Source organism: Nicotiana tabacum, chromosome 24, assembly GCF_000715075.1.
Source record: "Nicotiana tabacum cultivar K326 chromosome 24, ASM71507v2, whole genome shotgun sequence".
Classification (NCBI taxonomy): Eukaryota; Viridiplantae; Streptophyta; class Magnoliopsida; order Solanales; family Solanaceae; genus Nicotiana; species Nicotiana tabacum.
In genome coordinates, this window is record NC_134103.1 from 84,790,696 (window position 1) to 84,818,217 (window position 27,522).

General features: G+C 34.9%; 2 protein-coding genes across 2 annotated transcripts; one reads left to right on the forward strand and one right to left on the reverse strand.

Moving 5' to 3' along the window:
- The first annotated feature begins 11,614 nt into the window (after positions 1-11,614).
- Positions 11,615-20,212, forward strand: LOC107759594 (CASP-like protein 5A1). Its single transcript, XM_016577569.2, has 3 exons — positions 11,615-11,977; positions 13,704-13,836; positions 19,831-20,212. The coding sequence occupies exons 1-3, from the start codon at positions 11,775-11,777 to the stop codon at positions 20,020-20,022; spliced, it is 528 nt and encodes a 175-aa protein (XP_016433055.1). The 5' UTR covers positions 11,615-11,774; the 3' UTR covers positions 20,023-20,212.
- Positions 20,213-21,244: 1,032 nt separating this feature from the next.
- Positions 21,245-22,180, reverse strand: LOC107759595 (protein S40-4). The gene has a single exon (XM_016577570.2). It carries the CDS (start codon positions 22,057-22,059, stop codon positions 21,586-21,588), a length of 474 nt encoding a protein of 157 aa, XP_016433056.1. The 5' UTR covers positions 22,060-22,180; the 3' UTR covers positions 21,245-21,585.
- Positions 22,181-27,522: the final 5,342 nt, after the last annotated feature.

Consider the following 27,522-nt stretch of genomic DNA (forward strand, 5'->3'; position numbering starts at 1 on the left):
GTTATGTGAATTGCATGTGAACGACGTATAGGCGATGTGACGAGTGTCTATACATCGTCAAATTAATTGTTTGCCTGTTTACTTCAAAAATCATAAATTATTTTTAATCATAAATTAAATATTATAATAATTGTTTCTCTCTTATTCTTTGTCAAAAATTAATTCTTGAATTCCTTCATTAATTGTTACATGTTATTTGAATTATATTCCTTAATTGTTATTTGACATTTAGCATAATAAATATTAAACTGCCTATTTGCTCCGTGATTTCCATAATAAATTGCTATTTGTCATTGTTTGTTTCATAATTATTGTATACTTGTTGTCTTATGATTTTATGTTAATTGTTGCGTTTATTGGAAAATTTCTTCTATAAGAATTGATTGGTAAATGAATATGTTGGAGGAGCGGGTTGCACGCCGCAACATGATTGATTATAATAATTGGCATCTAATAATAGATAATTTTTAAAGGCATGTACATGCGTGAATATTGGACAATGAAAAAATAACATTTTATAAATCATACTTATGATTGTTTAATTAGATTCATGCTTCTAAAGTGTAATTAAATACTTAATATGAGTAACATATATACCGGACATACGTTGATCGCATTTCAAGATAGTCGTCGTTTTTGTAGCCATGCATGAGATTTTTTCCTCGAAAATTAAAGAAGGCGATAGAGTTTTTTTTCTACTATCTTAAAGGACAAAGCCACCTACGCGAAATAAACTCTTCTAAAACCTGAATTGGGGAAGGAGAAAGAAAGGAAGGACTAGCTAGCTATTCGAAAAGGAGTCCTCCTTGTGATGCTACAATGGCTGTCCGAAGTGCAAGGGATAAACTTGGACTCAGATAGGATAAGTTTGTATGCGTCGGGCCCTTTGGGTCTCATATTTTGCCCGAGTTTGCAGTACCTCCATCCCCTATGTTAGGTGGCCGTAATATTTTGTTACGTTCTATTGCTGTCAGGTCAGAATAAATGGTTTCACACGAGCTCCCATTCTGCGCTGTCGTGGCAGGACCGCTAGAGGAGTGGCTTTGGGTACACCCTGTTCTTGTAGGGAAACGCAACAAGCCGTCACCTTTTACATTTAACTTTGAATAAGAAAGAGGAGGAATGAAGAAGCCAACTTAATCAAAACTAAAGTTACACATGCAAATATAAGCTCAATGATGTCAAGTATGTCCTGCCATCTCTTTTCCATGAAGGTTAGACGTGGAAAGTAAGTTAAGATAGAGAAATTCGAAATTTATATATAGTCGGTAAATATAAAGTAAGTATGATCGAATTATATGCATATAAGTTAATTTTTGTTATGTATATATGAATTCAGTTACATCACATATTTCATCCTAAATCTGTCTCGCAAAGTGAGCAAATATCCAAAATTTGTATATGTATATAAATGAATCAGTGCCAACGTGTTAATCATTTCTTCCCCATACTTAAAACATACTTCTTCTTTTAAAATTCATAAGTGAATAAAAGGAACAGCCTTAATTAAAAGCAGCTTTCAAATAAAAATACTGTTGAGTATATATAACATTATGCATTTACCACATCATACATATGGCATTCTGTATAAATCGAAACTGGTGGATGAAGGTAATAACTCTTATGCCTAAGCAACCACAGCCTGTGGCTATCGATCCACTGAAGAGTCTCAATGTATGCAATGGTTGTGACAACTAGAGCATATGGAACGCAAATCATATTCCTGGACACATTTTGAAATGGGGTGTTGGAAAATAACAAGCATGTATAAGTAATGTGCACGACGAGGTAGCAACGGAATAATACTCACGTCAAACTTTCTCAATCTATTTGAATCAAAAGAAGACGGGAAACAAGTATATCAACCACCACAAATATGATAAGGAAAAATAATCAAACACACGAGACACCAAGATTTACGTGAAATACCTCTTCAATGTGAAGAGTAAACACAAGGGGACCAAAGGCCCTCAAAGCTTAATTAATAAGAGTTACAAAAGTTCTCTAAATTGGCCACAAAGCAAGTGCCAAATCAATAGCAACAATTGACAAAAACGAGCAACAATCAGACCCAAACCTCAAGCTTGCCTCTGAGCTCTAATGAAGGAAGGCCAGAGGAAATAAGAGAGACAGACATTTGCGAAGCTTCCAGAAATTGGGGCTGTGTAAATTGAATAAAATCCTCTACAATTACGAGTAATCTACTCCTATATATACATACTGACAGCTGGATCCAGCTGGACTATACAAGTGGGAAGTAAAAGCTATAACTATAACTTGCTATTGAAAATGCAACTAACTGTCAGTGACTAACTTAATTAACTATTGGAAGCCTAACTAGCTTTCTCAACTAATTGACTTATACATTGCAGTAATGCAATCCGCTATCTTCCCATATTAAATACATATCTCAACACTTCCTCCCCCCCCTCCCCCAAGTTGGAGGGGAGGGACTCACGACCAACTTGCCAAGAAGAGATGAGTGTTTGAGCCCTGTGAGTTACTTAGTGAAGATGTCCGCTAATTGTCCATGAGTGGATATGTAATGTAGATCAATAAGCCCTTTGACGAGCTTATCCCGCACGAGATGACAATCAACTTCTATATGTTTGGTTCGCTCGTGAAACACTGGATTTCTTGCTATTTGTAGGGCAGCTTGGCTGTCACAAAATACTGGTATTGGTAGTTGTAAAGGGACAGTCAGCTCTTGCAGCAATTTGGATAACCAAACCAGCTCTCCCACTACCTGTCGTGCTGATCTATACTCAGCTTCCACTGAGGACAGTGATACGGTTGATTGCTTCTTAGATTTATTCAAGAAATAGGTTGATCCGGAGAATAATAATGTATCCTTAATTATTTGATACGCATATTAGATGATATTGAACGTAGAGAAGTAATTAAGCAAGTTAAGGAAGATAAAACCAGAATATATACAAGAGTGTGGCCTAGTGGTTAATAATATGATAGAAAAGTATGAAAATTTTGGATTTAAATTCCTCCTATACTTTGACAAGTAAAGATATAGAATTACCCGGTATTTATGCTGGTGAGAAGTAGCAGATCCATCGTCAGTAAAAAAAAAAAAAAAAAGTTACCAAATTTTGTCATGTTCCAGGTTGAAGGGACAAGACTCAAGAGCCTCTATAGAAAGTCATATACCACTAATTATAGTGCATTAATAGGTCAGGAAACATTTTAAGATGTAATGAAATCTCAATATGTTGCTCTCACCCAAAAGGGTCATCTTATATTTTTGAACTCGATACTGCGCTCTTAAACCTTAAAATCTCATTTTTACCTCCTCGATTTACGTGCGCAGTCCGAGCGTGTTTCCGAAAAGATTATATCTTGAAAATTGATGAAAATAAGAATTTATGCCTTAAAAGTTAATTTTAGTTAATTTCGATCAATACTTTTGGTAAACGGGCCTGAATCCATATTTTGACGGTCCCGGTGGGTCCGTATTGAATTATGGGACATGGGCATATGCCCGGAATCGAATTCGGAGGTCCCTAGCTCGAGTTATAAATTTTTGATGAAAATTAAAAGTATGAAAATTAATTATTTTTAAGAATTGGTTGATGTTTGGCCTTGTTGATACCAAGTCTGTATTTTAGTTCCGGAGCCCGATATAGGTCCAATATAATATTTAAGACTTGTCTATGAAATTTGGTGAGAAACGGAGTTGATTTGGCGTGATTCGGACGTCCAGTTGAGAAGATAGAAATTTTAAAATGTTCTTAAGAATTTTATTTGATTTGGTGCTAAATTCGTAATTCTAGGTATTATTTTAGCCATTGATCGCGCGAGCAAGTTCGTATGATATTTTTAGACTTGTGTGCATGTTTGGTTTGGAGCCCCGAGGGCTCGGGTGAGTTTCAGATAGGCTACGGGATATTTTGGACTTAGAAAATCTGGTATTTTGTTGCAGCAGGTGTTCTGGTATGTCCTTCTTCGCGTTCGCGAACGCGAAGGGTAAGCTGGTTAGGCTGAAATTTTCTTCTTCGCGAATGCGAAGGCTTGGTCACGAACGCGAAGCGATGGGGGCATTACCCTTCGCGAACGCGACCAGCTCATCGCGAACGCGTAGTGTTAGGCACTGGAGGGAGGAGTCACTCTTTCCTTCATCGCGAATGTGAGCAATATCTCGCGAACGTGAACGCGAAGGCTTGGCAGCCTATACTCTTCGCGAACGCGATGAACACTGTCACCCAGCACTTAACAGAATCCATGAACGGGAATAAGCCATTTTTTCAACTTTCATAAAAACAAACGGGCTAGAGGCGATTTTCAAGAGTTATTTTCTTCCCCAAAGTGTTGGTAAGTGATTCTAAACCATTTTCTTTCAATTATCCATTATATTTTATGAATTATCAACCAAAAATCTAGAGTTTTCATGGTAGAATTAGGGGTTTGGGTAGAAACTAGGGATTTCGAAAATTTGGGGATTTAGACCTCAATTTGAGGTCGGATTCCAAAATCAATTATATATCCGGGCTCGGCGGTGAATGAGTAAATGAATTTTGATCCGAACCTCGGGTTTTGACCAAGCGGGCCCGGGGTCGATTTTTAAGTTTTTGGAGGAAAATTTAGGAAATCTAAATTTATATAATATAATTAATTCCTTTAGCAATATTTGATATTATTGAGTCATTTTTTAATAGATACGAGTGGTTTGGAGGTGAATTCTAGAGGAAAAGCTATGATTGATTATTAAGTGGCCTTCGGAGCGAGGTAAGTGTTGTGTCTAACCTTGATTTGAGGGAATTAGGAACCTCAGATTATTTGCCATGTGAAATTCATGTGAGTGGCGTATATGTGAGGTGACGAGTACTTATGCGCCGCCAATTTACTTGTTTTCCGTGTTTTTTCTTGTTTTATTTTTATATTGTCTCTTTCCTATGCCTAATTGTTACGTGTTTAGACTAGTGTTGTTAAATTGATCGTTCTTATCATGTTTACGGATTTTCTGGTGATAATTGAGTATTTATTTTAAAGTTGAGATTTATATTGTGGAACCAAATGTTAAAGTAAGGCTTGTACATGTTGTTCTATCTCCCTATTGTCAATTGTTCATTGCATTATGGTAAGGGAGAGTGTTAATGCACGAAGGGTGATGCCATGCCATATTATGAGTGTTAATGTACGGAGGGTGATGCCGTGCCACATTGTGAGTGTTAATGCACGAAGGGTGATGCCGTGCCATGATATGAGAGTAAAAGCACGAATGATGATGTCGTGCCGTTTCTATTAATTTTATGGTGAGGTTGAGAGTAAAAGCACGAAGGGTGATGCCGTACATTTTTCCTTTACTGTTTTTCCTAAGAAGATTGAGGCAGTTCAGAACTGGCCTAGACCCCCATCAGCTACAGAGATCCGTAGTTTCTTGGGATTGGCAGGTTATTACCGTCGGTTTGTGGATGGGTTTTCATCCATAGCAGCCCGGTTGACCAGGTTGACCCAGAAGGGTGCCCCGTTCAGGTGGTCAGACGAGTGTGAGGCAAGTTTCCAGAAGCTCAAGACAGCTTTGACTACGGCACCGGTATTGGTGTTACCCACAGGTTCAGGATCTTATACAGTAAATTGTGACGCATCTCGTATTGGTTTGGGTGCGGTATTGATGCAGGGTGGAAAGGTTATTGCATATGCTTCGCGGCAGCTGAAGGTTAACGAGAAGAATTACCATGTTCATGATTTAGAGCTGGCAGCCATTGTTCACGCACTGAAGATTTGGAGGCATTATTTTTACGGCGTGCCATGTGAGGTATTCACGGATCATCAGAGCTTGCAGTATTTGTTCAAGCAGAAGGAACTCAATTTGAGGCAGAGGAGGTGGTTGGATCTATTGAAAGACTATGATATTCCCATATTGTATCACCCCAGGAAGGCCAATGTGGTGGCCGATGCTTTGAGTAGAAAGTCAGCTAGTATGGGTAGCCTTGCTTATATTCCAGTTAGTGAGAGACCGCTTGCATTGGATGTTCAGGCCCTGGCCAACCAGTTCGTGAGGTTGAATATTTCTAAGCCCAGCCATGTTCTAGCTTGTACAGTTGCTCGGTCTTCTTTGTTTGAGCGTATCAGAGATCGGAAGGATGACGATCCTCATTTACTTGTCCTTAGAGATACAGTGCAACACGGTGGTTCCAAGCAGGTTACTGTTGGAGATGACGAAGTTTTGAGGATGCAAGGTCGTATTTGTGTGCCTAGTGTGGATGGACTTCGTGAGTTGATTCTTGAGGAGGCTTACAGTTCCAGGTATTCTATTCATCCGGGTGCCGCCAAGATGTATCAGGACTTGCGACAACATTATTGGTGGAGAAGGATGAAGAAGGATATAGTTGTATATGTAGCTCGGTGTCTAAATTGCCAGCAGGTAAAGTGTGAGCACTAGAGACCTTGTGGTTTACTTCAGAGGTTAAAGATTCCTGAGTAGAAGTGGGAGCGTATCACTATGGATTTTATTGTTGAACTCCCACAGACTCAGAGGAAGTTCGATGCAGTTTGGGTCATTGTGGAAAGGCAGACCAAGTTAGCGCACTCCATTCCTATGGCAGTTATCTATTCTTCGGAGCAGTTGGTAGAGATTTGCATTCGTGAGATCGTCCGTCTTCACGGTGTGCCCTTGTCTATTATTTCTGATCGAGGTACGCAGTTCACCTCGCATTTTTGGAGGGCAGTACAACGTGAGTTGGGTACGCGGGTTGAGTTGAGCACATCATTTTATCCTCAGATGGACGGGCAGTCCGAGCGCACTATTCAAATCTTAGAGGATATGCTCCGCGCATGTGTTATAGAATTCGGAGGATCGTGGGATCAGTTCTTGCCCCTTGCAGAGTTCTCCTACAACAACAACTACCAGTCGAGCATTTAGATGGCTCCCTATGAGGCATTATATGGTAGGAAGTGCCGGTCGCCAGTTGGGTGGTTCAAGCCGGGGGAGGCTCAGTTGTTAGGCATAGATTTAGTATAGGATGCCTTGGAAAAGGTAAAGATTATTCAGGATCGACTTCGCACAGCTCAGTCCAAGCAGAAGAGTTATGCCGACCGCAGAGTTTGTGATGTTGCATTCATGGTCGGAGAGAGAGTGTTGCTTCGGGTATCACCCATGAAAGGTGTAATGAGGTTCGGAAAGAAGGGCAAGTTGAGCCCTAGGTATATCGGACATTTTGAGATTCAGGAGAGAATGGGAGAGGTGGCTTACAGGCTTGCATTGCCACCTAGTTTAGCAGATGTTCATCCGGTATTCCATGTGTCCATGCTTCAAAAGTATCACGGCGATCCGTCCCATGTGTTAGATTTCATCTTTGTCCAGTTGGATAAGGATTTTACTTACGAGGAGGAGCCAATGGCTATTCTAGCCCGGCAAGTTCGCCAGTTGAGATCAAAGAGTTACCCTTCAGTTCGAGTGTAGTGGAGAAGTCAGCATGTTGAGGCAGCTACTTGGGAGTCCGAGTCCGATATGCGGAGTAGATATCCCCACCTTTTAACCAGCTCAGGTACTTTTCTATATCTGTTCGAGGACGAACGGTTATTTTAGAGGTGAAGAATGTGATGACCCAAAAGGGTCATCTTATATTTTTGAACTCGATACTGCGCTCTTAAGCCTTAAAATCTCATTTTTACCCTCCTCAATTTGCGTGCATAGTCCGGGCGTGTTTCCGGAAAGATTATATGTTGAAAATAAGAATTTATGCCTTAAAAGTTAATTTTAGTTGACTTCGGTCAATATTTTTGGTAAACAGGCCCGAATCTGTGTTTTGACGGTCCCGGTGGGTCCGTATCGAATTATGGGACCTAGGCGTATACCCGGAATCGAATCCGTAGGTCCCTAGCTCAAGTTATGATTTTTTGATGAAAATTAAAAGTCTGAAAATTAATTATTTTTAAGAATTGATTGATGTTTGGCCTTATTGATACCGGGTCCGTATTTTGGTTTAGGAGCCCGGTATAGGTCCAATATATTATTTAAGACTTGTCTGTGAAATTTGGTGAGAAACGGAGTTGATTTGACGTGATTCGGACGTCCAGTTGAGAAGATAGAAATTTTAAAGTATTCTTGAGAATTTCATTTGATTTGGTACTAAATTCATAGTTCTAGGTGTTATTTTGGCGATTTGATCGTGCGAGCAAGTTCGTATGATGTTTTTAGACTTGTGTGCATGTTTGGTTTTGAGCCCCAAGGGCTCGAATGAGTTTCGGATAGGCTACGGAATATTTTGGACTTAGAAAATCTGGTATTTTGCTGCAGCAAGTGTTCTGGTATGTCCTTCTTCGCGTTCGCGAACGCGAAGGGTAAGCTAGTCATGCTAGAATTTTCTTCTTCGCGAACACGAAAACTTGGTCGTGAACGCGAAGCAATGGGGGCGTTACCCTTCGCGAACGCGACCAACTCATCGCGAACGCGTAGTGTTAGGCACTGGAGTGGAGGAGTGAGTCTTTCTTTCACCGCGAACGCGAGCAGTGTCTCGCGAACGCGAATGCCAGGGGGTAGCCTACGCGAACGCGAACAAGGTCTCGCGAACGTGAAGGCTTGGCGGCCTATACTCTTCGCGAATGCGACAGTGTTCTCGCGAACGCGATGAACACTGTCGCCCAACACTTAACTGAATCCAAGAACGAGAATAAGCCATTTTTCCAACTTTCATAAAAACAAACGGGCTAGAGGCATTTTTCAAGAGTTATTTTCTTCCCCAAAGTGTTGGTAAGTGATTCTAAACTATTTTCTTTCAATTGCCCATTATATTTTATGAATTCAACCTAAAATCTAGAGTTTTCATGGTAGAATTAGGGGTTTGGGTAGAAACTAGGGATTTCAGAAATTTGGGGATTTAGACCTTAATTTGAGGTCGGATTCCATAGCCAATTATATATTTGGGCTCGGGGGTGAATGGATAAATGGATTTTGGTCCGAACCTCGAGTTTTGACAAAGAGGGCCCGGGGTCGATTTTTAACTTTTTGGAGGAAAATTTGGGAAATTTAAATTTATGCAACGTAATTAATTCCTTTAGCAATATTTGATATTATTGAGTCGTTTTTGAATAGATACAAGTGGTTTGGAGGTGAATTCTAGAGGAAAAGCTGTGATTGAGTATTAAGTGGCTTTCTGAGCGAAGTAAGTGTTGTGTCTAACCCTGACTTGAGGAAATTAGGAACCTCAGATTATTTGCTATGTTAAATTCATGTGAACGGCGTATATGTGAGGTGACGAGTACTTATGCGCCGTCAATTTACCTGTTTTCCCTATTTTCTCCCGTTTTTCTTATATTGTTTCTTTCCTATGCCTAATTATTACGTGTTTAGACTAGTGTTGTTTAATTGATCGTTCTTATCATATGTACATATTTTCTGGTGATAATTGAGTATTTATTTCAAAGTTGAGATTTTTATTGTGGAACCAAATGTTAAAGTAAGGCTTTGTACATGTTGTTCTATTTCCCTGTTAATGCACGAAGGGTGATCCCGTGCCATATTGTGAGTGTTAATGCACGAAGGGTGATGCCGTGCCATATTGTGAGTGTTAATGCACGAAGGGTGATGCCGTGCCACATTGTGAGTGTTAATGCACGAAGGGTGATGCCGTGCCATGATATGAGAGTAAAAGCACGAATGGTGATGTCGTGCCGTTTCTATTGATTTTACGGTGAGGTTGAGAGTAAAAGCACGAAGGGTGATGCCATGCATTTTTCCTTTACTGTATTCACTATTCCTGTTGGTTCATAGTAAATTGATTGTTCCAGTTATCATTCTGTTGTAGTCCTTTATTTCGTATTCCCCCCAGCATGTTTCCCCCTCTCGATAATTCTTATCTAGCTCTTCATTATTGTTATTTGTACATACATTGTTAAATTGTACACGTTGATTTGTAGGTGCCTTGCCTTAGTCTCGTTACTACTTCGTCGAGGTTAGGCTCGGCACTTACCAATACATGGAGTCAGTTGTACTGATACTGCACTCTGCACTTTCTGTGCAGATTTTGGTACCGACTCGGGTTGATCGAGATTTTGCTATTGGACCGCTATCTGGAGACTCAGGGTAGATCTGTCGGCGTTCACAGACCTTGAAGTCCCCGTCTATCTTTTCTGTTCTACTGTTTCTTTCATTCAGACAGTTGTATTTCTTTCAGACTATTACTTGTAGTAAATCCTAGAATGCTCGTGAATTGTGACTCCAGATCCGGGTGGTAGTAATTAATACAGTTTTTATATTATTCCGCACTTATTATAATTTATCTTAGCTAATCATTATCATTTATTAAATGGAAATAAGGATTGGGTTTGATAATTCTTTAATGGTTGACTTGCCTAGCAAATGAAATGTCAGGCGCTATCACGGTCCCGTCGAGAGGAATTCCGGGACGCGACACAATGTTGTCTACCATTGTACTACGGAATATGGAAACCTTTCTTTACTTAGTAAAGCTTCAAAACATGCGATTCCTTTACCTAAAACATGAGATTTTTCAGGATGATAACGACTTGTTTATTTTCGGAAAATGGGGACTTATGAGAGAATATATATATATATATATCAAAAATGAAAAGCATAACTAGAGAATGTGCATTCTGTACTTGTTCAAATGAAACATTAGCATTTGAAATGATACGATTTGTTCTTGAAAATGCATGATGGTACGTTATCATTTGTAATGGAATATCTTTGATGATTAATTAGTTATAAATATTGTAACTTTTGTGAAAATGTCTCGCGCGAATGTTGCAACTCCTACTAAATAAAAAAGATATCCGATGTATAAAGCATCCCCATTTACACACTATTGCAACTCCTACGAAGAGGTATTTTAATAAAATATAAATTTGTGATTCATTGATAGATCAATTTACACATTCAAGTCCATCTCAGATTTTTTTCTTTGACATATACGTTTATTTGATAATTGTCATATTGTAAAACACCATTATTCATTGGCTTGGCTGTGTGAGTGCAAAGCAAAACCAAGTGGCCTTCATTGTATTTAAAGGGAATTTGCTATTAAAAAAAATATTTTTGAGGAAATTATTTTTGGTTACCTTCAAAGACTGAACTTTATTTAGATCAAAACTAAAAATTGACTTCCTAACATATGGACGAAAATCATTTTTTTTAATAAATATTTCTAATTTTCTGATTTACACTTGTTATTGTTGTCACTAAGCTCTTACCTTATTCCACATGTTAACTACCATTATAATATATTATGTCACCAACTTTTGTATCTAACCAAACAAAAATGATTGTGAACATAAATATTATTCCATCCGGTCTGATTTTTTTGGTTCTTTTTACACATATTAAAAAATTCATATTTTAGTATTAATTACCAATAAAATTGATTATATTAACCTTAATTTGCTCATTGAAAATATAACAAATTACTCCTAGACTATTTACTTCAAGGGTAACTCTAAAAAGAAGAATTTAACTACTTCTTGATATTTAAAAAAAATTAAATATTATGGATCACCAAAAAAATACCAAAAAATTATTTAAAATAAACCGGAAGGAATATTAATTAAAAAAAAACATTTTCTTTCTACTAATTGCACTTCTTCTCATATTCTCTTTTTTAGTTCTTGTCCCAAAGCAAGGGTGGGCATATGTCCTTTTTTGGTTACTGTTCCAACTCCCTTTCTTTCACTAACAAAAAACAAATTCTCAGCTTCGCTCTCTCTTCCTTTTTCCTTGACCTTTACCAATTCCATTTAGGGTTCTTCTTCTACTTCTCTGTACGCGTATTCCTCCGCAATGGCGTAACTATAATTCCAAGTTAAAAATGATGAGTCGGCCGGCGGTGCATCCGGTGGAGGCTCCGCCGATGACCATCGCGGCGGCGCCGAGGGTGAGGATGAAGGATATTCAAGGCATGCCGGGTACTCTTGGAAGCCTATTGCTACGGCTGTGTCAGCTGGTGTTTGCAGTTATCTCTATCGTTGTCATGCTCACCACCTCTGATTTCCCCTCCGTCACTGCCTTCTGGTATCCCTCTACACTTATAGAGCTCTATTTTATCTAGTTTCTAAATTCTATTCATGAAAAAATTGAAGAATGGAAGTCGTAATTGAGATTGATAATTAGGTTGTTTGATCTCCGATATTCTTTTTGAAATGGAGCTAGTATAATATTTTTGTGGATGAATTGAAGAAATATGGATGAAGAATAAACAAAAAGAAAAAAAAGGCTAACTTGAGATTACAAAATGCTATCAGGTGTGTGTTAGGAAGTCTGTAAGCATCCATTGCAAAATGCAGAGTAGTTCTATTTATCACTCCATATGTTCCAATTTGTTTGTTATAGTTTAGCTGACACGAAGTTTAAGAAGGTAAAAAAAAGATTTTTTGGATCTTAGGTACGGTAAAATTCCAAAAGTTTCCTTGCACAACAATTTTCCTTGCACAACAATTGGTGCTTACAATTAAGTCATGTCAATGGCAAAATGAGAATGTAAAAAGTTAACTTGATTCTAAATATATGAGGTGCTAATTTTGTTGGGATTGTCAAAAAAGGAACTGGTGCCACTGCTAAACAAATTAGAATAGAGGGAGTATTTTAAAGGTGGTAAGATGAAAGGCATCAACTTTCAGAAATTAAACATGACGAGTCGATGACCATTGCCTCAGAACTGCCTCCAATTCTTTTAATATTCAATTGTTTTTCATTTAAAGGAATACCTCCCTAGATGCTACTGTATAGGGTGTATGCCTTTCTTTGACTTGTGTGCTTATTTGCCTTTCTGGTGAATCTTAATAGTTGCTGAAAGAAATTGAGCAAGTAGCCCTATTTGGAATTGGTTGAGGGTTTGATGGTTTCCTTCCATGGTTCATTATCTTTCATTAGCAGATGGTACTAAAAGATACTGCAGGTTTCTACACATAATTGCTCTCCTACGTATCAATGTGTTGGAAGGACAAGATTTTTTGTGACAACTTTTACCTCTTTGAGTTGCAGGAGCTTACTGCCTTTCTTTAAATAGTTTCATGCAAATGTATCAACTCAAAGAAAGCTGTTCCCGGGTTTTCTCTTTCTCATGCAGAGAGTAGTTAGTGTTATTCTAATTTGGATACATTCTTCTTCGTCCGGCTGTATTTTAATTCATCCAAAGATGTTAATCTAGGAAAGCTTTAAAAAAGAAAAAAAAGGACATATATCGTGCTTCACAGCTCAGATTCCTACTTAAAATAGTGTATGCAGGAGCAAGCTGAATGGTTTGTGTTGTATTCTTATTATGACATGGACGGTGTAAATATTCAACGGATTAAGTCAGAGATAGTATTTTTAGTCCGTCTAACTTCTAGCACACTTTAATGTTTGTTTAATCAATAAATTTACCTGACGCATATTCTTCAGAAAAGAGCTGGGATTTTGATTTAGTTGCGCCTTCTTCTTTGTGATTTTGCTTATGTCCCATGTTGTGTTCATGTGCCTGTAATGCAATTGCATTAGTTTGGAGAAGGGATTATGACAAGGAATTGAAGGTGCTTTTATAGAAGGGAGGAACATATTTCGTTTGTGAAAAATTGATGTATTCAGATATGGTGTTGCTTCTTTTTATTATGACATTGATGCAATGCTGGAATTCTCTGATTCCCTTCAGATTTGAGGGATCTCTATCCATTTGATGTTTTAATAAAATTATCTTTTACTGATCAAAATTAGTTGGGAGAAGGCTTTCTAACCAGGATTACGGCCCCTTGTTTTTTTTCAGCTACCTTGTAGCTGCTGTTGGATTACAGATCATATGGAGCTTCATTCTTGCTATTGCTGATGTATATGCAATTTTGGTGAAAAGAAGTTTTAGAAATGCAGCAGTTGTCAGTTTATTTGCCATTGGCGATGGGGTAAGAAACATCATTTTGCAAATATATCCACCATCCATTCCTTTGAGGTTGCTTTCTATGTTCTCAGTAATCGACTTATCTTCTCTACCAAAAAGGTCTTTTGGTAGGTGACTTTAGGTTTTCAAATTGCTTGATGACGTCAAACTAGAGGCAGTTTATGTTTGCACAACTGTGCAGCCTTCCTAGTCGGACTTGGTTGGGGTTACGTTGACCCTAAACAAACTTCTCTTATTTAAGGACTGATGTAGCACTCTGAAATCTTTAGTTTATTGGCTGATAGTTGGCCTTTTTTGAAACTTCAAATACATTTTGCGTTTCATGACTCCTTTTAAAGTCTCTTTCTTTCCCCCGATAAAGCCTTGTAAAGTGATTGACAATGTAATTTTCACTTACCATTATTTTCACCAGCGATCTGTCTTGAACCTCTACTTGTCATCTCTAGTTATCGATAAGCTAACCAATAATGTACAAGATCAGGTTATTTATCAAAAGAAAAAAAAAAGTACAAGACGAGGTTCGATTATGCATTCTGTGTTACTTAATGAAACTAGGTTAGAGTTAACCGGAAGCTGTAACTTTGGGAAAAACGCTCTGGAAAGTAAGGATTTTAGGATAAGTGGAATTAAGAAAAAAAAAATATGCATTACAAGTTTAGTCCCCATAGAAAGAATGAAGGTAAAAAGTGGTTGAATGAGATTGTGGTGCCTATATGCAGAAAATTAGATATCTAAGCTCGATCTTGTAGGAAAATTGCATAGTAGATGAAGATGTACACGTAAATTAGAATAAGATGGTTAAAATGGAGTAGTGTCATGTGATATATTGAATATACCAATATAAGTGAAAGATGAGTTCTGAAGAACAATTGTCGTACCACCAATGATATATCTACAAGATGAATGTCATCAAAAGGAGGATGTTAGTATGCGTATGTAGTCATACAAGTTGGACAAGTGACAAGTGCTAAGTAACTGCGTATAATTATCCTCTGTTCAAGTCAAATTATTGTATAGAAAAAGTTATCGTCCTCAGAGATTAGTTTCTTTGATATAGAAATTAAGTGCTTGATTACTATTTGAAAAATCGTAATAGATCTGGGAATTGGTTTAACTAAAACACTTAAATTAAACCAAACTTAATAAAAAGCGAAGCTAAGTTGGATTGATTTAATTATAACGAGGTTGGGAATTTTGGCTTCACTTGATGATTAAGTTAATATAATCAATTAATTGTTTCCCTACTCAATTCCTCTTACAAATTAGAATGCTTCTTACTAATACAGCCATCTAGCGTAGAAAGTATAATTAGAATAACCTCTTTTGGTTATGAGACTAGTTTATAACTTTATGATGCATTAAGTATGATTTCAATATATGATTCCTTCCACAGAAGTGCAAGACCTCTCTCGATTATCCTGGCTACCACAATTAATAAAGTACCAAAACTTCTCCCTCGATTCAAATTAAGACTTGTACTTTGAGAAAGAGATTGAGACTTGTATTAAAAATGCTATGAAGAGCTAAGTGGAATTGTAGAAACTAAATCTATTCTTACGATTAAGATTTAGTACAAAGCATCAATAATAACCCATTTATGCAACACTCGTTAAAGAAGGCTAAAGGGCCCTTCACTTACCTCATATATGCTTTGAACAATAAAGAAGGTATTAATAGGGAAATCACACATAGGGTAGAATAAGAAGGTTAGTCGCAAATTAGTACTTTAAGATTCATTAATATCCCAACAAATATCTACTCTATCATGGAAGCTTCGTACAAATTCTGACCATAACAAAGAGAGAAAAGTAAAGGGGAGGTTTCACAAATTTTAGTCACTACTCCTTGAAATAGCTTAAACTAGGATTGAAACTTCGTGAAAATCTCTTTCTTAGCTTGAGCCTCCTTCTCTTGGGCAAAAGTCCCTACCAAAAAGTGAAAATTTTCTATTTATACTACTTGAATTTTCCCAAGAAATGAAATGTGCAGCTGGAAATCTCCTTTAGAGGCGCTACAGCTACAAGAATTCCTTGTTGCAAAAATTACAAAAATTAATTGGCAAAGGGCCAAATATACCCCTCTACTTTCGAAAATGGTCTAAGAATACCCCTCGTTATACTATTGGGTTATCTATACCCCTGTAGTCATACTTTGGGATCAAATATACCCCTCATTTAAACGGAGGGACACGTGTCATCGTCCTTTTGGTCAATTCTAAATATCTCCTAATTAATTAAAAAGATCCATTATCCATACCCGAAAAATAATTTTTTTTTTTGTAAAACTGGAAAAAACTAAATTTTTTTTTTTACTAAAAACAGAAAAATCGATTTTTTTTTTTTAAAAAAAAAAAAATTATTTCCTAAAATAATATTTTTGTAAAAACTGGAAAAGAAAAACTGAAAGGCAATTTTCTAAAGCAATTAAAAACTGGAAAAAACTGAAATATTTTTAACTAAAAACTGAAAAAATAAATAAATTGTTTTTTCAGTTTTTACAAAAACATTGCTTTAGAAAATTGATTTTCAGCTCTTTTTTTTAGTTTTTACAAAAATATTGTTTTAGAAAATATTTTTCAGCTTTTTTTAAAGCAGTTTTTTTGTAAAAAGTGGGAAAAAAATAATTTCGTTTTTTTCCGTTTTTAGTAAAAAAAAATTCAGTTTTTTTCAGTTTTTACAAAAAAAATTGCTTTAGAAAATTGATTTTCAGCTTTATTTTTTTTTCTTTCAGTTTTTACAAAAATATTGTTTTAGAAAATATTTTTCAGTTTTTTCTAAAGCAGCTTTTTTTGTCAAAACTGGAAAAAAAAATATTTTCGTTTTTTCATTTTTTAGTAAAATTGTTTTTTAGTTTTTTCCAGTTTTTACAAAAAAAAAATTTATTTTTCGGGTATGGATAATTGGTCTTTTTAATTAATTAGGAGATATTTAGAATTGACCAACAGGACGATGACACGTGTTCCTCCGTTTAAATGAGGGGTATATTTGAACCCAAAGTATGACTGCAGGGGTATAGATAACCCAATAGTATAACGAGGGGTATTCTTAGACCATTTTCGAAAGTAGAGGGGTATATTTGGCCCTTTGCCGAAAATTAATTTAGTCATTTGAGAGCCAAGAATAAAACTTGGAAGGAAGTGAAGAAGATGAAGATTTCAGGCTCAGCACACACTTCTCCACGACTGTAATTAGAGAACTTTGTGAAGAAAATGGGAACTTTTACGCAGAATGCAAAGGCATCGCTAGGCACTGTCGTGACTAGGATCTGGTACTGCAACTAGGAGCCAAAATTCTTAAGCTTTCAGTCTTAGACTTAGCTGCAGCGCCTCGTGAAGGAGATTTTTCAGCTGTACATATCATTTCTAGTGCAATTTCCGAGGGGTAAAAATTGAAAAGTTTCACTTTTTGGTAGGGGCTTTTGCCCTAGAGAATTAGGCTCAAGCTTAGGAGACTTTCACCAAGTTTTATCCCAAGTTCAAGCTATTTTAAGGAGTAGAGACAAAATTGTGAAACTCCTTCTACCTTTCAGTCTTTGTTTCAGTTATGATTTGTTTTAAGCTTGTTTGTATCTTTGGGAATTTGAAATCCATGATGGAGTAGACTTTGTTGATGGATCGTGATTTATTAATTTAAGTGTAATCTTTCCTATTCTAAAGCCTGAAGCTCGCTTAAAGCACACTTAAACCCTGAAGCCCAAGTGGACGCTTCGCCTCGCTTAGTTAGTGCTTTAGTGTAGCCATCACGGTGCTAAGCTGTGCAGATTTTACCGATGGGCTCAATCATTAAGAGCACAACGCGAGACATCATATATAGTTCACAAAGTGATACATTAGTTGTTAAGAAAATTTCATACTGAATTAATAGTGATTACAACAACAACAAAAAACCCAGTGGAGTCCCACATGTGGGGTCTAGGGAGGGTAGTGTGTACACAGACCTTACCCCTACCCTGGGGAGGTAGAGAGACTGCTTCCAATAAACCCTCGGCTTAAGAAAGATGAATTATTAGTGATTAAGATAAAGAAAATTTGAATTTAAGTATAAGATAGCTAGCACTAAAAACCTAAAACTACATTTTTTCATCTATATTAGAACTTTAAGATGGTCTTTGAACTTGGTTGACATGATTTTAACTGCATGTATATAGTTATAATTCTTCCATCCTTTTGATTTTTTGGGTATATAGTTACATTTTCTTGGATTATATTTCTGGTTTTTGCCTTTTATTCATTGACGCTTTTTTTTTTTTCCCGCTAAAGCTCACGCTTTAATTGCGCTTAAATCCCCAACATAGGCGCTTTTCTGCAATTTTCGCCTTTTTGACCTTTTGGCTACTCTGTTCTAACCTATCTGTGATTCCTGCATTAATGCCATGTTTATCATTCAAAGCATTTATTGAGGTCGGTGAAGTGCCCTTGGCCTTCTTTTGGTGTTGCATTAAAAGGTTCTTGTTGATGGGTTTGTACTAAATCTTAATTGAAAGAGGAGATCTAGTTTCTAAATTTTATGTATCTATTCATAGTTGTTTTAATACAAGTCCTAATCTCAACTGATATAAGAGTTTTTGGTACTGTATGTGTTGGTTAAGATAATCGAGTGAGGTTGCAGTTTTATTGAATGAATCACATGCTCAAGTTATACTTAATGAATCATAGAATTATAATTAATTGCACAACCGAAAAGGGTTATTCTAATTAGACGTTCTATGGTAGAAGAGTGTATTCACGAGAAACATGCTAACTTGTAAACAAAATTGCTTAGAGGTAAAATTTATTGATTATCTTAAGTTAATCAAGTCAAGTCAAGATTTCTGACCTTTATATAACTGAACCAATCCTAACTTAGTATACCTTCCTTTCTTTGACTTTTATTAAGTTTAATTGTCAAAACCAATTCTCACACCTATTACAAATTCTCAAATAGTAATCAAGCAATATTAATTTGTTCATTGGAGAAACCAATCCCTAAGGACGACCTAGTACAAATTTTCAAATAGTAATCAAGCAAAATTAATTTGTTTATTGGCGAAACCAATCCCGAGGACGGTAATTTTTTCTATACTATAATTTGACTTGTATGAGGATAATTTTACGCAGCTCCTTAGCATGCGCCAACAAGATTAGAAATGATCGTGTCTGAGTATTGAAGTAGCATACACAGGATAAAAATTGAAAGATTTTTTTTTTTAAAATCATTTTCCACATAGACCACCATATTCAGTCTTTCAGCATGGTGATTAAAGATGGTAGAAAGGAATGACTAATGAGGTAGATCTGAAATCTCATACATGGAAATTATCTCGAAAGACTTTCCTTCTTTAGGAGTCATTGTGGAATTGATGCAAAATATTCATATAGTTAATCCAACTAGTTGGCACTTAGGTATAGTTGTTACGCTTATATTAGGTTTGGGTAGGGATAAGTATGAGATTTTGAGAATATCTAGTTTTGGAAAAACCTTAATGTGCTTTAAAAGATGAAGTACTACTTTCCAGCACTGGAATGAATGGATCTGAATATAGAGTGGAATCTATGGAGTACAATTTTTACAACTACTTTGGGCTTGAGGTGTAGTAGTTATTTGGTTGGGAGAAGTACGTAGATCATCTTTTATGTGGTCTGTTTTTGGATACATCATAACTGCTAACATATTGTATAGTTCACAAGATTGAATGGTCAGTTCTTCTCCAAACCCTTGATTATGTTTTTTTCCGAGATCTTTGAGCTGGGTATATAAGCCAATATGCGTATTTTTAAAAGGAGGACTGTTTAAACTAATTATTTGCATTCTATTGAGTTCTAGTGGGGCACATGTGGAATGATCTTATGTGATCATCACTTCTACTCTTCATCCAACTGTAAGCATAATGTTTGTATACATTTATTATAAGGAATGTTGATCACATCGTTCACGATCTACTGAATTTTGATCGGCCACTTGTAGAATTATTCTTTTAATATGTGATCATCACTGTGGTTCATGATTCCACTGTCGTGCAGATCACTTCAACTCTTACATTTGCGGCTGCCTGTGCATCGGCTGGAATTACAGTCCTTATTAGCAATGATCTTGACAAATGCAAAGTGAACCACTGCACAAGATTTATGTCAGCTACAGCAATGGCATTTTTAAGCTGGTTTGCTGCATCACCATCCTTTTTCATGAATTTTTGGTCTCTAGCTTCTCGATAGTTGGCTGCAGTGCTCTCGTTTTGCAGTCAGGCCACCTTAACTCTTCTTATTTGTAAATCAGTGCATTTTAGTTTGACATTTTCGGGAGGAATAACCTCTTTGTTGACAAAGTTAATGTAGAAGTACCATTTCAAGATTTAGGCCCGATATCGTTTTTCAAGGGTTTAATAGATCTTCAAGCTTGGGTGACTATTTCTAGAAGTTGTGTTGAGTTATGTGCCAAGACTGCTGGTAAAGCCTCTAGCTGATTAATCTATCATCTTAGCGTCAGATTTTTAACAAATTCAGTGTTTTATATGTAGCCATAACTGCTCATTGAAAAAATTGGAAACGATTTTCGATACTGGAGAGTGTAGGGTTCTCAAGTTATTTTTTTTGTTTTACTGGAGCTGTAGAGAATTAACATTATATATGGTTCAAAATCAAGATGAGGGATATGAAAAGAACAGATCGATGTTCTTCTTAATCGTTTCGAATATGACTTCGTCCTGTTGAAATCAGACTACAACACAAAAAAGTTCAATTTTTTGGTATACATTACTTTATTTGCTATGCAAATACAAAATCCTAGCGAAGAAAATATTCTATACCGCAATAAACAAGAACAGTTTTTTTTTTCCTCTTCTTTTACTAGAGGATAAGTAAGTTCAAGGAGTGAAAGAGGGACAGATTTGTTAGTTAGCGATAGCGTGTGGTTTTAGCTTCGAAGTATTGTCTAAGCTAATCTGTTGCTTTCTTACCTACCATTAGATACTACCCAAAAGTCTAAACGTCCTCATCTCTCTCTCTCTCTTGTACTTAATTAACATATTTCTCCATTTCCTCTCTCCTCTTGACTTCTTTGTTCTTTTTGAGCATAACTGCAACAAGAAACAACAATCCATATGTTAACCTCTTTTTTCTTATTTCTTACAACTTTTTTGGAATTTTCCATTTCGTTTTCTCTACTACTTACTAAAGAGAAGTATAACTTTTATATTCTAAACAAGAAAAGTAAATATTAGGAGTAATAATTAAAAGAAGATCTTGCTGCATGCATTTTTCAATTAGAAATATGAAATTTCCAATTCCATTTCAGTTAGTTATTCGCTCTTCTTCTCATGAGGTCCCGGAGGGGGGGGGGGGGGGGGAACAGGATCGTGATCATAAGTAAATTAACGAAAAGAAGAGAATGAGAGATGGTAACAATAATATTTATGTAACGGCCAGGTTTGGAGTAAGGTTAGATCGACAAGACAACTCAATTATAAATGTAATTCTAACATAAAATTTACATATTTACAAATTACAAAAAAGTACAACACAAGGAGTAGTTATCAAGAAAACGCAAAATCATTTGGTGACAATTTTATATTCCGAAACTATATTAAAAAGTAAGAAACTAAAAACTGATCCTCTTGATAACAAAAATCCGATGATTCTACATAATTTAAGGAAAGAGGATATCAACAAAATGAGGATTTGAGAATAACACGAACTTATTGTAAGTCATGATCCTCTGATTGAAGTCATAGCTAAAAAAAAAAAACTTACAAAAAAAAGAAGAGCTAATTAAGTAGTTAATTAATCTTCAAAACCAGTTTGCTTCCAAATAGCATTCCTCACCCTACTCAAGTCTCTTCCTTTAAGAGTCCTCCCCATACCTTCTTGTACTGAAAATGAAGCCACTCTTGTCCTTGCCAATAATTCATGAGGTGGAATTCTACAATCCACGTCATCGTCATCGTCGTCGTTTCTCTCTCTTAGACAATTATTCTTGTAATCATTACCTAGGATTTTCGACCAATCCGGTATGTTCACCGGCAATGATGTTGTTGCTGCTGCTGAAGATATTGCCCTCCCTCCACTTTTCTTTGCTGATTTTTTCAAGAAACGTGAATTAGGTATTGATTTTTGAGGAAGAATTTCGTCTGGATTATTAGAATTACACCATATATCAGATTCATCAAACTCGAATTGTAGAGTACTAGCACTACAAGGCATAGGACTAATCCTTTCTTTTCCTCCTAGAAAGAGGTAGCTCTTTCTCATTGCCATTAATTGGAAATGATTAATTACTAAATAGGATAATGATTGAGAAAGATAAGAAGATATATGGTATTGTTATTATTTTTTAGGTCCCTATACTTTTTGATCAAAGAAGGGACTTGATATAAGACTTTTAACTTCTTTATATAGTGCTGGTTTCGACCTTTTCTTTGGTTAAAAAAGACTTTATTTTATTTGTTGTTTTATTTATTTTATAGGAGAAGTTTAGAATACACCTCTCTCTTTGATACGGTAATCTTCTCTTTCTACTCTATTATAAGAAAAAACTTCATTCTTCTTATTTTGTATGACAGTATTTAATAGGTACTAAGTTTAAGAATTGAAGAAGACTTGTGATATGTACTATTTGAAAAGTACGTACAAGAGGAGAGAAGCTACGCTCTAATAAGGTTGGTCAATTGATTGTCCTGTCGGAAAATTATATTGCGTATATATGTAAAATATTAAATTTTAAAGGTGTATAATATATATTGAACATATTTTGTTAGAATTTTTTTTTACTTCTTTCAAGTTTGAATACAGTTAAGAAATTTTCGGACTTCGTCATTGACCCACAATATCCTTTTAAATGAGTAGTAGGCTGTGACCGTTTTATATGTCTTTTCATTTTTGTTCTAGGGGGTGGTGACTAATTCCAACAAGTCATGTTATTATGAGAAAATAATAGTTCTACCTTATTCTTAAAGACATGATCTTATAGCAGTAAAATATCATGAAATATTTAAAATCACAATTCCTGGTGTTTATAATTGATATGTGCCAAAAGACATTTTTTATTTTTTAAATTTTATGTCTAACCAAATACCGCCGTATAAATAAAATGCAATAGAGAGAGTACATTGGATAAAAGAATTCTAAATGGCGATCGACTTCACCTAATTTCGAGTCTTATCCATTGTGTTTTCCATTTAATAGTTGATTGATGATAATCATGGAGCTAACCAATCGGATTCGGATGACTCTCATACATCCCTACCAAACTTAATAGAAGCTACCTATGATATTCCTTTTTACACAAAAAATATCAAATTATGACGTAGGTTGTTTAAATCATGTGTAAATAACCTTAAAATATAATCCTCTCATATAAAAATTATATAATCATTAGATATTAATTAAAAAATAAGATATGAAATTATTATTCAAATTTCGTAGTAGACAACATATTTTTTATTTTATTTGTAGCAACTTAACCCCTTGACTTTAGTACTTGCATTTCGTTTCACTATCAATATTATAGAATACTAAACATGTCATATTGTGATCTGTCTTGTTTGAGAATATTAGATAATATTATTTTAACAAAATTCTTACTATCACTCTCTTTTTATCTAAAAGTCAAATATGTCTTATTCATCACATCACTTTAAAGCAAATTCTTTTTCTTTTTGTTCTTTACTTACCGTTATTGTATTATTTATTATTTAACATTATTATACTATCATATAATCTTTTATTAGCTTAATAATTAACTTAATGTCTTGCTTATTATCCTTTTAATAGTCTTTAATAAATACACATTTTTTATTCTTAAAATTTAATATATTTTTATGTTTGTATCCTCTTATTCAGATTTTTAATCATTTAAATCTATCAGTAATATTTTTAAATATAATTTAATTATTTAATTTATTTATTTTAAATTAATTTAAACTATAAGTATCTTCACACTACCTTTATTTTTTTTATACATTCTCTTCCCTTTATTCAGCCACACCACAGTGACCCCGAAGCGATCTTCTTCTGGCTGCGGGATGAAATTCGACAGTCAATTGCTGGCTCTGAATAACCAGCCCAGCAATAAACTCAATTCTTCCATAACATAAGGGGGCGAGCTTGCGCGCGATTTTAATTAGTTTTTATATTAATGTTTTACCTACAACCAAAATAATATCACATTTTATTTTAAATTGTAACTTTGAATTAGTCTAAATTATTAATACATAAGTTCTTTGATTATTATGTTCCAAATGTATTGAGTTTTCTTATAATTATTTTTGTATTAGATGCAGTTAAATTTTCTTTCTTTTTTAGTTTTAAGATACAAATTTAATTTTTAATTTTTATTAGTAAAATTACCTACATTAAAAATTTATTTAGTTTTTTAATTTTATTTTAATCATAGAAAAATATTTTCTTAATTGTTTGAACACATTATATCTAAATATTGTATTAATATTATCACTGTCATTTTATTTCTTTACGTAATATTTTCAAAAATAATAAAACAATATGAAATAAAAAAATCTCATCTCAAATTCAAAGAATTATTATCATTCTATTTTCTAAAGTGGACTGTAGTTTCAAAAAATTATGTTATGCTTTCAAACTTAAATTAACTGCACTAAATTCAGATATTAATCATAAAAATATATTTTCTTAATTGTTTGAACACGTTATATCTAAATATTGTAGTAGTATTTTCACTGTCATTTTGTTTCTTTACGTAAATTTTCTTTCATTTTTAGTTTTAAGATACAAATTTAATTTTTAATTTTCATTAATAGAATTACCTATATTAGAAATTTATTTTGTATTTTAAAATTTTATTTTTTATCATTTGTTTTTATTTTCCCTAAATAAGCCTTCAATTTCGTGGTATTATCAATAGTTTGAGCATTCTCATCATAATTTTAAGAAATTTTTAATATCAAATTTAAATAGTCTTTTCCTTTCATTTCTAATAGTAAATTTTTAATAATTTTCTTTAATTTTGCTATTTTAATCTAATATGTAGTCTTATTACATTTTATGTGGCTTTTTATTAACTTGTAATTTTATTTTATATTATTATTAACTACTATTATCTAGTATAATATAGATAAATATATAATTTTTTAATCATAAAATAAATATATTTTTTTGTTTTAAAAATATTGCTCAGTTTTTTTAAATTATTTAAATTTGTTAATAATATTTTAAGTATTGTATATTTACTTTATTTTATTTTCTAAACTTATGATTTATAAGTATCCTCACATTATCAATAATTTATTTTTTATTATTAAATATTTTTAGTTTTTGATTTTATCTATTAGAACTAGTGACATGGACTCATCCATATTATGACCTTTCTTATCATAATATATAAAACTTTCTCATCTCAAATATAAATAAGTTTTACCCTTTTTTCTCTATGATAAAAAATATGAATTCTTTATTTTTTCTCTATTTATTCATTATTTTGACTAATATATTATTTAATACCTAATATTATTACATTTTAATGTGGCTTTTCATTAGCTTGTTTAAATTTAATATCTATTTCTACCACACTCAATATAATTTAGATAAAAAATAAAAAAAATTATTTCAAGAGTAATTTTGACTTTATTGTTCATATTCCAAAATATGATTTTTCTTATCATATTTCAAAAAATAAATCTCATCTCAAATTCAAATAATTCTTTCTATTTTCTAAATTAGACCGCATTTTCAAAATATTATGTTATGCGTTCAAACTTAAATTAACCGCACTCAATTCAGATATTAATCATAATTTGTTTTTGGTTAAATAGAAAAATTTATTCAACCAAGTATAATTATTTACAAGCACACATGCTCATTGGACTCTAGAGACAGGATCATACAAAAAATAACTATGAAACTCTTACATACTAGCTAATACCAATTTCAAGCTCTATAACTGCTCACCTTTTAGGAAGGGTATCAGTTGTACAAGCAAGGATATCTGGTAGCTCCTAGTCTGGATAGCCTCTTAATCTATCTAGTTCATTCTACCATTTGGAGTATCTTTGTCCAACAATATGCAATTGTAGGGCTATTTCTTTCAGTCTGTCTATACTTGTTCTCTTCAGTTGTTGAAATCTTCTACTATTTATTTCCATCCAAACATGGTAGATTGTGGCTGCAAATATGAAGGACAGGATGGCTTCCCTTGGATGCTTGCTTCTTGTTATGTTTGCCAGCCAAACTAGTTCCTCATTCCATGATCTCACTTGCCTCTGCATTCCTATCCATTGAAGTAGTTTCTGCCATATAGTCTTTGAGTAGCTGCATTCAAAGAACAGGTGATTGAGTGTTTCCTCTGTATCTGTTGAGCATAACACACACTCACTTTGCACTTGTATTCCCCACTTTTGTATTATGTCTACTGTTGCCAATCTGTGTTGGAGATCAATAACGACCCGACCGGTCGTTTTGAAAGTTGTAGCCTCGTTTTCCTATTTACTGCATATTTTATACTTTATAGCTGTTATATGACTTGCCAGGGTAGTTAGTTCAGGTCCGGTGAGGTTTTGAAATGAATTGAGACACTTAGTCTCAAGGTTGAAAACTTAAGTTGAAAAGGTTGATCGAATGTTGACTTATGTGAAAACAACCTCAGAATAAAATTTTGATGATTCCAATAGCTCCGTATGGTGATTTTGGACTTAGGATCATGTCCGGATTGTTAATTAAAAGTTCGCAGTTAAATTAGGCTTGAAATGGCTAAAATAGAAATTCAAGCTTGGAAGTTTGACCGGGGAGTTGACTTTTTGATATCGGGGTTGAAATTCGATTATGAAAATGTGAATAGGTCTGTTATGTCATTTATGACTTGTGTGCAAACTTTGAGGTCAATCAGACTTGATTTGATAGGTTTCAGCATCGAATGTAGAAGTTGGAATTTCTTAGTTTCATTAGGCATGAATTGGGGTATGATTCGTGGTTTTAGCATTGTTTGATGTGATTTGAGGCTTCGACTAAGTTCGTACGATGTTTTTAGGAATTGTTGATGTATTTGGTTGAGGTCCCGGAGGACTCGGGTGAGTTTCGGATGATTAACGGATTGAATTTTGGACTTTGAACTCTGTTGGAATTTTTCTAATGCACTGTCTGGTTTCCTTCTACACGATCGTGTGAGAAGGTTCGCGATTGCGTAGGCTTAGCTGGGCAGTGGGGAAATTTGTTCTTCACGATCGCGTGAAGAAGGCTGCGATCGCGTAGCTTTGGACGCCAGTGCATCGCGAACGCGTGAGGCGTGTCGCGTTCGCGTAGAGGAAAATAAGGCAGCCGGGGGCCACACGCTTAATGCTTCGCGATCGTGTGAATGAGTCCGCGATCGCGTAGGCCTGTGGAACTGTGCTTCACGATCGCGTGGGATTTTCCACGATCGTGTAGGGTTATTTTTGGGCAGTGAAAATTTGCGCTTCGCGATCGCGTGAGTTGGTCCGCGATTGATGAGTGGAGATTTTGACTACTTCTTGGCACCTTTTTACTTTCGTTTTAGTTCGAAAGCCTTTAATTTTAATCCCGAAAACTGTTGAAATATGCTTAATTACAGGAGTAATTGGAAAATGAGCCACTAAGATGAAATCCAACTCAAGAAGGAGTGATATGAACTCAAGAACAAAATTAGGCACAAAAGTTCAAAGTGTGGACCGCAGATTGTGAAGGAAAGTTTATCACAGTCTAAGTGCAAAGTGCGGTTCGCACATGAAATGTGCG